Genomic DNA, 12391 nt, shown 5'->3' with positions numbered 1-12391 from the left:
AGTGTATGTAGCTGGGGAGGAAGGCATTAAAGGGAACCTGTTGCTTTGCCTTTCGTTGGCAAAACACATTTACTTTAAAGTAGATCTTTAAATTTTTAGGTTATGTCTTGCTATTTATTTATTCCAAGTTATTAGAAAAATGAAATGCTTAACTTTCCTGGTAACTTCTTACATTAAAAACACAAGGCCTAGGCATTTGGTCACATGATCTCCGGTGAAGGGAAGGGTTAGAGATCAAACTTGGCTGATCATCCAGTTGAGCAGAGATCGCATGGTCAAATGTGTTGGCTTTTGATTGTTTTAAACATTTTGAAGACCGCCTGAAGCAGATCAGGAAGGGAAAGTGCTTCAGCTTTTTTAGTTTCTATATGTACTGTTAACATATCTTTGTGTCGTTGGAGATTGGGTTCATTATTAAGTGGTTGCTTTCAAGGAACTTTTGAGGGGTTATTTGAGTAAGCTGTATGGTAACTCTGTAGCTAACACCATTACTTAGGTGACATTTGTCTGTCTGATGGCTGTCTGTCTGTCACTTCTTAAACATCTCATTTCATGACACTTGCTCTCATGTTGCAGGAGAGGACTGGTGTTAAAATGATCATGATCCAAGACGGCCCATTACCAACAGGTGCAGACAAACCCCTTCGGATCACAGGAGACCCTTTCAAAGTGCAGGTGTGTGAGCTTTGTGAGCCTGACCAATAGAGTTTTGATTACTGAAAGCTGAACTCTTAGACTTTATATATATATATGTGTGGTCTTGCCTATAAAATAAATAAAAATTCTGTTCAGCCAGTCTCCTGATCCAGGCAGCCTTGCCAAACAGCATAGCCAAGTCATTGATGTCACTTTTTCCAATACCATTAAAGGGCAACTCTCTAGATTTGGCTTAAAGGCAAGGGGAAAGCTGTTTTTTTCTCTAAAACTGTAGTGGGATTTTAAGGGAACTGATTGGTCTCTAGTGCTGTCCCTACCTATTCCTGTCTGATGCTGCTCTGGGGCTGACAGGAATAAATTGATATTTGTTCCTTCCTAAACCCAATATTATGTGGTCACTCGCTCAGTGTCTAAAAGCAGCACTGCAAGTGTTGCTGTTGTATATTCTCACTTGTAGTTTTCCACTGCAGTATGGGAGAAGGAAAAGGACAAATCTTCCTTTTGTGTGCAACAAGAACAGTTTTCCTTTTAGATGCTACTTGCATCTAAGATCTGAGCACTGCTACTTCTCTGAGGATTCCCATAGTGGGAGGGTTGCAGCACTGTACAAAGCATTAGAGCAAGCCAGAAAGTGGGCCAGAGCAGTGTGGCTGATGAATGTTGTGGCCTGAGTCAGAGCAGCAGATGCTGTGTACAACTTTATCATAATGTTGTGACCCCCGATACAGCAGAACAGAGGTAGTAGAATGGGGGGGGGGGAGGGGCTGCCTGCTTTTACATAAGGAGTAGACATTAGATTTACTTTACAGACAAGAGCAAACCTGGCAGGTGGGGTGATGCTAAAGGTATGCTCAGATTTAAAAAAAACAAAACTATTGACTTTTTATTTTTATTTTATTTTTTGTGAGAGCAGAATTCTGGATCTCAATTGTGCTTCTGCAAACGTGGTAGCCTGATATAGTAGTAACATGCTTTTAAGCCAGCCTGATTGCATCCCCCTAATAAAATAAGGCCTCATGGGGCGTATAGTTCTGGAATAGTTGGAGGGCTGTAGTTTGGAGATCCTTGCAATACAGTAACACTGTAGTCTACACTGCAGTAACCCTGTAGTATAGTACTTGCTGTTTTATGAGCAGAAAGCTGATTTTTCTTACAATGATTGTGAACTTAAAGCTCAATTCCAGCTAAAAGGTTATTTTTTTCTTTTTTTTTTTTTTTTTTTTTTTTTTAAGCTGAACTACACTGCATCTGAGCACCAATAGTATTACTATTTAAAACTAACTTCCCCACCCATCCACGTTTGTGTGTTTTATTTGCCTGGGAAATCACTTTGAAAAACACCCCTGAGCATTTCCATAAGACAAAAAAAATTCCATAGCTCAACTCGCCAACCAGTCTGCTGACCAACCAACTAAATGAACCTGTCTAACAGTCTGTTAAAAGCAGGGGTTTAGTTGGCACACATTTGCAAACGCATGTGAAAGCTGCAAGGCCTCGTCACGGCACCCTGTGTTGCTTGCAGTCCTAACACTACAAATGTATAAGTGTCTCCACAGTGGAAGCACATGCATAGAATGGATAGATGTGGGACAGGTGAGCCTGGAGGCTGCCCGAGCCCCCTGATCATTTCTGCTTCTGTCCATCTTGAGTAAGGGCAGATGGTTCATATAGCATTTACTTCCTGGAATCTATCTGCTTCAAGCATGCAGGCAGGAGGGTGTGCTTAGCTGAGAGCCCCTCCTCTCCTCAGCTCCTGAAGGATCTATGACCTCATTTGTCTAGGCCAGAAACCAGGCAGTAATTGGAGAAATGTCATTTTAAAAAGTTTAAAACAAGTAAATATATACCTTACTATCCATCTACTAATGCTAGCAGGATAAGTTTTTTTTTTTTTTTTTTTTTTTTTTTTAAGCCCATGTTTAGGAAAGTAGGAAAGGATTTCTTTTCTTTCCATCACCTGTCTCCATTGTCTTGCTGGGACAGGAAGTAATGGGAAACCCCCCCCCTCCCCCAGTAACAAGCGCTTAACTCAGTTTTTTTTTATCCAGCTTTCACAGTGACAGGAAGTGAAATTCTCCAACAGTGTCACAGTGATACGAACTCACAGAAGTCTAGTTTTGGGGTGAAGTTCTGATTTAAGTAAAATGGTATGCACATGCTCTGTCTAAGGACACATGCCTTAGCCTGCATGAATGCTGATGCATGCCTACAGCATAGATGACCACCAAGGCAGGGCTAATAATGAAGGAAAGGAAGCCTGTTCCAAAGACCTTTCTTGATATTGAGTGTATGCCAGGGCCTTAGGAAAACTATAACCATTTTTAAGTTACAAAGACTAACAGAATATGTAAAAAGATAATTAAGGCTACAAAAACTGAAAATGATTGACAGGTTGCAAAAGAGAATAGGACAGACCCCAATGCATTCTTCCAATTTGTTGACAAAAAGGTCCGGTTTGAGCATGTACAGGTGCATCTCAAAAAATTAGAAAAACATCAAAGTTAATTTATTTCAGTAATTCAATTCAGAAAGTGAAACTCGTATATTGTATAGATTCATTACACACATTGTTCTATTTCATGCATTTTTTTTTTCTTTTTAATTTTGATGATTATGGCTTACAGCTGGTGAAAACCCAAAATTCAGTATCTGAGAAATTGTGATTGCATAAGACAAAAAATTTTGAATGCAGAAATTGTCTTCCTGAAAATTAGGTCCGTGTACAATATAGTACGCAATCAATACTTGGGGCTCCTTTTGCTTGAATTACCGCAGCAATACGGCGTGGCATGGATGTGATCAGCCTGTGGCACTGCTGAGGTCTTATGGAAGCCCAGGTTTCTTGGATAGTGTCCTTTAGCTCATCTGCATTGTTGGGTATGGTGTTTCTCATCTTCCTCTTGACAATACTCCACAGATTCTCTATGGGCTTTAGGTCAGGTGAGTTTGCTGGCTAAGCAAGCACAGTGATACCGTTATCATTAAACCACGTATCGATACTTTTGGCAGGTGCCAAGTCCTGCTGGAAAAATAAATTGACATCTCCATAAAGCTGGGCTGCGCTGACTTTGGACTTGATAAAACACAGTGGACCAACCCCAGTAGATGACATGGCTCCCCAAATCATCACTCACTGCAAACTTCACACTGGACCGCATGCAGCTTGGATTCTGTGCCTTTCCAGACTCTGGTGCCTTGATTTCCAAATTAAATTTACTTTCATCCAAAAAGAGGACTTGGGATCACTGAGCATTAGTCCAGTCCTTTTTCTCAGCCCAGGCAAGATGCTTCCGACGCTCGTCTCTGGTTCAGGATTGGCTTGACACAAGGAATTGCTACATATCCTGGATATGTGTGGTGGCTCTTGAAGCATTAGTCCACACCTTGTGAATCTCTCCTGGTTGCTTGAATGGCCTTTGATTCACAAGCCTCTCAAGGCTGCGGTTATCTATATTTGTGAACATTTTTCTACCACACTTTTTTTTTTTTTTTTTTCCCCTTCCACTCAACTTTCCATTAATATGCTTGGAGTTAATTGGCTGATTAGAGTGTGACACCATGAGTCTACGATATTGAATTTATTTTTTTCACAAATTTTTGGAGATACTGAATTCTGGGTTTTCCATACCTGTAAGCCATAATCATCAAAATTAAAAAAAAAAAAAATGCTTTGAATGTGTGTAATCTATATAATTCGTTTTTCACTTTTAGAACTGACTTACTGAAATTAAATTTTTGATGATTTTCTCATTTTTTGAGATGCACCTGTAGGTTCTATACTAGATCATTTTGATTTTGATTTGGTGACTGAGGACAAAGAGAAGGCAAATGTATTAAATACCCTATTCAGTTCTGTGTATACAAAGGAATATAGGGAGGCTCATGTCCTTATTGGGTCTAGTATTGATATAGTCCCAAATAATCCACAATGCCTCAAAATTCACATGGCCCAGAAACTTTTAGACACAAGGTGAATGCACCTGGCTTACATCCATGGGTCCTCAAGTCTTGAGTCTTGGAGAAAGGGCAACCAAACTGATAAGAGGCATGGAGGCGCTCAGCTATGAGTAAAGATTAGAGGAACTGAATTTTTTTTAATGAAGAAATCGAGATTAAGGAGGATATGATCGCCATGCTCAAATACATAAATGGTCCATGTGTAAGCTTGGTGTAGAGTTATTCATTTTCAGATCATTACAAAGGACAAGGGGGCACTCTTTATGTCTGGAGGAAAAGATTTAAGCTTCGCATATGGAAAAGGTGCTTCCCAGTAAGAGCTGTGATAATGTAGAAGACTTCCTCCAAAAACTAGTTCTGGCCAGCTCAGGAGATTGTGTTAAAGGGCTGGATGTGTTCCTAAATGCACATACCCTTTTCCCTGAAAATAAGACCTAGTGTGATTGTCCGTGATGGCTGCAATATAAGCCCTACCCCCCCAAACAAGCCCTAGTTAAAGGTCTTATTTTCAGGGAAACGGGGCAGGGCTTATTTGGGGGGTAGGGCTTATATTGCAGCCATCACCGACAATCACGCTAGGTCTTATTTTCGGGGAAACAGGGTAATTGGATACAAATTTTTAGAGGTCAAAAAACCGGGGGTAGATGATCCAGGAAATATCCAATTTTTTCTCCTAGGGGATCAGCAAGGATTTTTTTCCCCCCACTGGAGTGAATTGGATCATGCTTTGTTTAATTTTATTTTTTTTCCTCTGGATCAACTGTGGGTATAGGATAGTGTATATGGAGATTTTCTAATTTATTGCACTAGATCAGGCATCTCAAACTGGCAGCCCTCCAGCTGTTGCGAAACTACAAGTCCCATGAGGCATTGAAAGGCCGATAGTTACTAGCATGACTCGTACAGGAATGATTGGGACTTGTAGTTTGGCAACAGCCGGAGGGCTGCCAGTTTGAGACCCCTGCACTAGATGGACTAGTGCCTTTTTTCAACTTGACTATAACTATGAATGTTTCATGTGTTTGAAGTATGAAGTAATGCAGCAGTGCATGTTTTTTGCATGTAACATAAAGGTAATGTTTCATAGATGGTCCATATACATAATCATTTCATAAATAGCCCTGCACATATAGGCCTTCTCTATCCCGCTGCTTTAAATCATCAGCTTTTTTGCTTGTGGTGTTTGTTGTTTTTTTTTTTTTTTTTTTTAAGGCCATGTTCTCTTATAATGGACTGTTTAAATAAGGCCATCCAAAAGTGACGTTTTTTGGTTATAGGTGGAGCCTAGCTAAGTCAGCCCCTGATTATTATTTTGTCTTTAGGTGCTTAAATAGTGAGATCTCGCTGCTCTTAATTACGGTTTTTGTTTCTCTGGAACCTTTGAGCATTCCCACTCATCTGTGTGTTTCACCTATTTTTGTTTTTTGCTTTTATTATAATCTAAATAAGACCCAAAGGGGAGAGTGGGAAACCCATAAGGACACATTCATACTAGAATGCAGTGCATTACAGCTCGTGCTTGTGTGTTGGGGTGCCATTCAAAATAAATGTTATTAAATTGCAAACATTCCTGGCGCACTACCATAATAGTGTGAAAGAGCCTAAATAAGGACATGTGCCGATGGGCTTTGTCCAAACTGCTCAGGAGATCAGCTACTCTTGTTTATGATTTTTGAATGATCCCAGAAGGGCCTCAAACTGATGGCAAATAAATGCCCTAATGGCCATAGTGGGTGTACAAAGATGGAAAAACTCAGCGCAGAGATCTCGCCAATGGCATCCCGAGAGATGAAGAAAACCATCAGTTGACTTAGCCCTCCATCTTCTACCAAACACCAAAATATAAGGTTTAGAGTCACTGACTCTTTACCTTTCATGGCTTTGTGTACATAAAATTAATAGCTCCCTAGTGAACCTCCTTTAATTTTTAAATGTAAGTTACTGACTTTATTTTTTGTAGCAAGCAAGAGAGTTGGTACTAGAGATTATCAGAGAAAAGGACCAGGCTGATTTCAGAGGTTTACGCAATGACTTCAGCAGCAGGATGGGAGGCGGCAGCGTAGAGGTAAGTAGAAGTGCAATTATGCTACCATTTACCCCTTTCTTTTCACTTTGCAAATTCTGATATTGGACTTAACTCGGTGTGTTTAATGTGACTACATAACTTATTCATATAACTTCCATCATCTACCAAACACTGAAATAAAAGTTTTGGGCTTATGGATTCCATTTACTATGACTTTTTGGACAATGTTAAATACGATAAAAATCCTACCAATCTAGCTTGCAGTCGGTATGTAGCAATATAGATATTGGGGAGTTTGATAGTAGTACTTGTGCTGTAGGAGTAGTAATTGTAAGATGTCTGTTGGTTTGGAGGTTAGTGATTTCCTGACAACATGTGGAATGGGAGGTACAGAGAGAAGCAACAGCACAAGACAAGTCCTGGTATGTGAAGAAGTTACCAGAGAGGAATGGAGACATTTTTGTGAGCATGTGAAGTTTGTGTTGCCACTTGAAACTAAAGGAGATGTTGAAAAGAGACATTAGTAAGGACATATTAGTATATATTAAATGGATGTGAGATGATGCATATAGTGGCAAAATAAAATGTATGTGAATTCCTTGGAATTAACTGGATTTCTGTAGTAATTTGACATAAAATGTGTTATAATCATTAAACCTTCAAAGTGCTGGAGTTAAAATGAAGCAAACCCATGGACCACTTATCTAGAGTCAAAGTAATGAAATAAGCTTGGAAATGTGGTCTAGAGCTACTTTGATAAGACACTAAAAGATTTTAAGATTGCAGTTTTATAAGATTCATCAGCTGATGTGCACCACGCCTCACAAAAAAGAGCTCTCTGAAGACATACGTTCGAGAATTTGATCAGCGTAAGGCTGGAAAGGGATACAAAGCAATCTCAAAGTGTTAGACATCCATCAGTCAATAGACAAATTGTCTTTAAATGGAGACTGTTTAGTACTGTAGCTGCTTTTCCTAGAAGTGTGTCCAGTCAAGATGACTCTTGAGGCACAACCCTCAATATAGTAAAGAAGAACTGATGAGTAACAGCCTTGCTCCCACATAGCCCCAGTTTTTCATGGTTTCTTAGTGCTTTGCTTTGGTGTGTACTCTCCAGTTTTACTACTTTAGTCTTCCCGGCAGACCTTGCCCTGCAACTGCCGTTGCTGTCATATCCATTAGCCAAACCTTGGGGCATGCACAATGTTCTGCCTCATGTTTCACTAGTCTGGTTTCCATAGCTGATCCTGGCTCTCTAGTCTGTCCCCTTTTGTCATACAGCAGGAACCTGCAGGACTGACAGTGTTGAGGTATTAGCCTGTACATCTGTGTTCTCAGGTATCCAGCCTATATCACCATTTTTTTTAACTGAATTTTTCTGTGCAGTAGGAAAGGCTTATAAAACAGTATATATTAATGCACTATATGAGTTTTGTATGTAACCTGTGGTGTCCAAAACTACCCTAGCTGCACTTCTGTACTCTGCGTTTCTTACTCATGAATCCTGCACTCTGTTACCTTTGGCCCGGGCAAGGTAGGCATGGGTTTTATTTAACCACTTCAGCCCCGGAAGGTTCTACCCCCTTCCTGACCAGAGCACTTTTTGCGATTCGGCACTGCATCGCTTTGACAATTGCGGGGTCGTGGGATGTTGTACCCAAACAAATTTTTTTTCCCCACAAATAGAGCTTTCTTTTGGTGGTATTTGATCACCTCCGCACTTTCTATTTTTTGTGCTATAGACAAAAGAACTACAAGTTTGAAAAAAACAAAAAAAATTTTTTTTTATTATTTTTTTACTTTTTTGCTATAATACCCCCCCCCCCCCCCAAAAAAAAATTAAAAATTCTCAGTTTAGGCCAATATGTATCCTTCTACATATTTTTGGTAAAAAAAATCACAAACTTTTGGTTTGCGCAAAAGTTATAGCATCTACAAACTAGGGGATAGATTTATAGCATTTTTATTATATTTTTTAATAGTAATGGCAGAGATCATCGTTTTATTTTTTTTTTTATTTTTTTTTTTTTTTATTGTGACTGCGAAATTATGGTGGACACATCCGACAATTTTTAAACATTTTTGGGACCATGGGCATTAATACACATCGATCAATGCTATAAAATTGCATCGATTACTGTAAAAATGTCACCTGCAGTGAAGGGGCTAACCACTAGGGGTAGGGAGGGGTTAAGTGTGTCCTGGGGGATGGGCTAGCAGTGACACGACACTGATCGCTGCTCCCGATGACAAGGTCGGACGATCGTTGTCCTGTCATTAGGCAGAACGGGCAGATGGTGTGTTTATATCTGCAACTCCCCGTTCTTCAGCTCCGTGACACGATCACAGGTATCCCCGCGGACATCGCCACGGAGCTCGCGGCAGGCGCACGTGCACATCGGGAAATTCAAACTAACGTACAGGTGCGTTACTTTGCCCCGCCATGCCATTTTACCGACGTATATCTACAGGAGTCGGTCGGCGTGTTGTCAAAGTCCCTCCCATTGTTACCTTAGTTCAGCCACACCCACAATTCTACTCCCGTGACTGATGGAGAATGTGTTAAACCCTTAGTCTCTCTTCCCTTCAAGGCGGTGTCTTCTATTCACTTTACCAGGCCATTGCATTGTGCTTCCATTTATCTGTCCTACTCCCTCCATAATTTGGATGTAGTAGGAACTTTTTCCGTTTTTCGTGGCCATGTTATCTTCCAGGCTGATGGAGTCTTTGCTGTACCTGAGGATCTCGGTATTAGGCAGCCTGCATCTCATTCCACTTATTTTTGGCAGCTCATCATTCCAATAGGCTTGGGACAAAACAGTCCACCTTTTTCTGTCAAGGTACATGCCACTCTATCAGTATGTGGTTCTTGGGCTTTTCGTCACCCAGCGTCTGTTTCCCAAAGTCATAAGGCTGCCACCTGATCTGTTCACATAAGGTCCTTTTTAACCACTTCCATACCAGGCACTTTCCCTCCTTCCTGTCAGGACAATTTTTAGCTTTCAGCACTGTCACTCTTTGAATGACGATTGTGCGGTCATGCAACACTTGTACCTGAAATACATTTTTATTGTTTCTTTCCACAAATAGCGCTTTCTTTTGATGATGCTTTAGCACCTCTGCAGTTTTGAATTTTTGCATTATAAACAAAAAAGTTGACAGGTGTTGGGCACTGATTGGCAGCTGATGGTCACCTTTTGATGGGGGCTGTGCTGATAATCAATGTGCTGATTATCAGAACAGGCTCTCCCTGTCAGCATGAACTGAGGAAAGCCATTTACCGGCACTTCCTGGTTCACGTGATGAACAGCTGTGAAGTTGCGGTGTGTCAAGCTGACACACCACCTCCTGATGTTGCCGCCTGTGTTGTCGTGGGCACATCATATGACTTCCTGTCAGGATATTACAACCACTTTGCCACAGTCATTCTGCTATATGGTGGGCAGCGTGGTTAAACAGCTCTTTGAGCTGCATGCAGCCCCAGTTTTACATGGTTCTTTTCAGGACGACTTTCAGGGCTTCTTAGCCCTTTGCTTTGGTGTTTTTACACTCCAGTTTTACTACTTTAGGACATCAAATTATCTCAGACTTCCTTCTGACCCTCTGTCCCCAAATGAACAATTAAGAAAACAGGAATTTTGACTTGCCATAAAATCCTTTTCTTGAAGTTCATTAAAACTGGGCTTTGAATCAAAATTCGGTTGGTTCTGTAGGGCCCAGGCTAATTTAAATTCCTCTGTGGGCATTCCTGATCTTGAGAAAACAATCTAATAGACCTCTCACAAATCTTCGCCAGTGTAGTGTGACAGTGGAAGATTTTTATTTATTTTTTCTTACCTGCAAGTCAAAGGCACAATGTGCTAGTATGCAACTTGCCTCAAAACGAATTATTCCATGTCCTCAATGGAGGCTGTGTCTGTCTTCACCCGGTCTTCCTTCCGGTTCGTGGACTCCGGCTCTGTGACTGGCTGGTGCTGCGGTGACATCACTCCCGCACATGTGCGCGGGAGCGGTCGGTCCTGGCACAGGGCTCTAAAACGACACAGGCGGACGTTCAGAGTGCATGCACAGTATGTTGATGCAGCATGTATTGCATGTTTAAACAGCTTTATGCAATTTCAAGATGAATTCTCAGTGTTTTTTTTTTTTTTTTTTTTTTATTTTTTTTTTTTTTAATTTGCAGCATTTGTTAAAATAAAAATGCAATATAAAATCAAACCTATGGCCCTAAACAGAAATATTAGCTTTTTGAAAGGCTATATTCCATTGTTGTGCTCCTGTTGTCACCCTTTCATGTGCCCCTGGTGGAGACTTCAATTGGCCGTACCAATGCACAGGCCTGATGCACCATTTAGATCAGGAAACCAGTCCAGAGCAATGATGTGCAGCTACTGCTGGAAAACGTCCATGTACACAGAAACTAACTGAAGGAGGAGCTCAGCAGAACTGTGATACAGAGAGATTAAAAAAAAAAAATTGAAGAATATTTTGCGGGAAAAGAAACGTGATTTGTTTAGGATACGCATTGCTTTAGCAAACTGTCCTCCAGTAGGGGTTTATGTCCAATATAAAATTGTGGCGGTAAGGCATTATATTTGCTATTTGACAAAAATCTTGAAATTGTACTGCTGACGACCGGTTGCTGATTTCTCACTTTTTTTTTTTTTTTTTTTTTTTTTTTTTACAATGTCCAGGTGTCTGTACCTAGGTTTGCTGTGGGAATCGTAATAGGAAGAAATGGGGAAATGATCAAAAAAATTCAGAATGATGCCGGCGTAAGAATTCAGTTTAAACCAGGTTTGTGCAGTATTATCTAATACTTGTATGTGGTACATGGCTCTGTGTGGAACTGAACAGAGGTCAGAGGGAGTTGCGTGTCTTCATTGTTTTGAATATTGCTGCATTTGTTCAGTCTAACACCAAAATACAGTCCACCACAGTGCAATATGCAGTGCTTTAGAATTAAGATTAACGTAAACTTGTCACACGCCTGAAATATCTGGGGGTGGGGGCCGACTTTTTTAAATAACAATTCTATTTAGGACTTTCCTTTCTTTTAAAAAAATAAATAAATTAGCCGCCCATATCTCATGATCAAATACTATTTTCATCTAGACTGCTGTGTGTTTTTTTTTTTTTTTTTCTCATGACTTGGTTGCCCAGGTGTACTTTTGGACCCCTTTCACACTGCGGCAGTTTTCAGACGTTTTTTGCTGAAAATAGTCTCTAAGCGCCTGAAAACCTCCCATTCAATCCAGTGTGACTTTTCACACTGGGGCGGTGGGCTTGCGGGACGTTCTGATAAATCCTGCAAGCAGCATCTTTGAGGCGAGTTGGGAGCGCTGTATTTAGCACTCCCAAAACGCTCTGCCCATTGGAATGAATGGCAGCACTTTTAAAATGCCTCAAATGCGATTTGAAAGTGCTGCAAAACTAGATATTTTTTTTTTATTTTAACCCAGTTTTTTGGGGCTAAAAGCATCCAAACAGCAGCACAAAAGCGTCAGTTAAACAGCGCTAAATCGCTAACCGGCAGTGCTTTCAGTGTGAAAGCAATCTTGGAAAACAGAAATCACTTGTTCCCTTTTTTTATTTTTTATTTATATCTTTTATGCATGTTCCTGTCAGCATTAGCTATCCTTTTATTTATTTTTATTTTCTTCCCATTAAGGCTGCTTTTCACATTAAAAGATGAAAAGGGAGTTGTTGGAGTGGGTGGGCCAGCCATGGATTTTGTGGCAAAAAATAGAT

The 12391-nt window shown here is 40.5% G+C and overlaps 1 protein-coding gene across 1 annotated transcript in view; it reads left to right on the top strand.

Moving 5' to 3' along the window:
* Positions 1 to 576: 576 nt before the first annotated feature.
* The window catches only part of FUBP3 (far upstream element binding protein 3), a gene marked incomplete at its 5' end in the record, with an annotated part of 63639 nt that continues 51824 nt past the window's right edge, over positions 577 to 12391 (top strand). Inside the window, 3 exon segments of the mRNA XM_077478141.1 lie at positions 577 to 675; positions 6575 to 6679; positions 11335 to 11437. Coding sequence (XP_077334267.1) covers positions 577 to 675; positions 6575 to 6679; positions 11335 to 11437 — 307 coding nt within the window.

The sequence above is a fragment of the Lithobates pipiens genome, unplaced genomic scaffold (assembly GCF_037356315.1).
Source record: "Lithobates pipiens isolate NorthernLeopardFrog02 unplaced genomic scaffold, aLitPip1_a1.2 Scaffold_1, whole genome shotgun sequence".
Classification (NCBI taxonomy): domain Eukaryota; kingdom Metazoa; phylum Chordata; class Amphibia; order Anura; family Ranidae; genus Lithobates; species Lithobates pipiens.
This window is presented reverse-complemented; position numbering and strand designations above follow the sequence as displayed.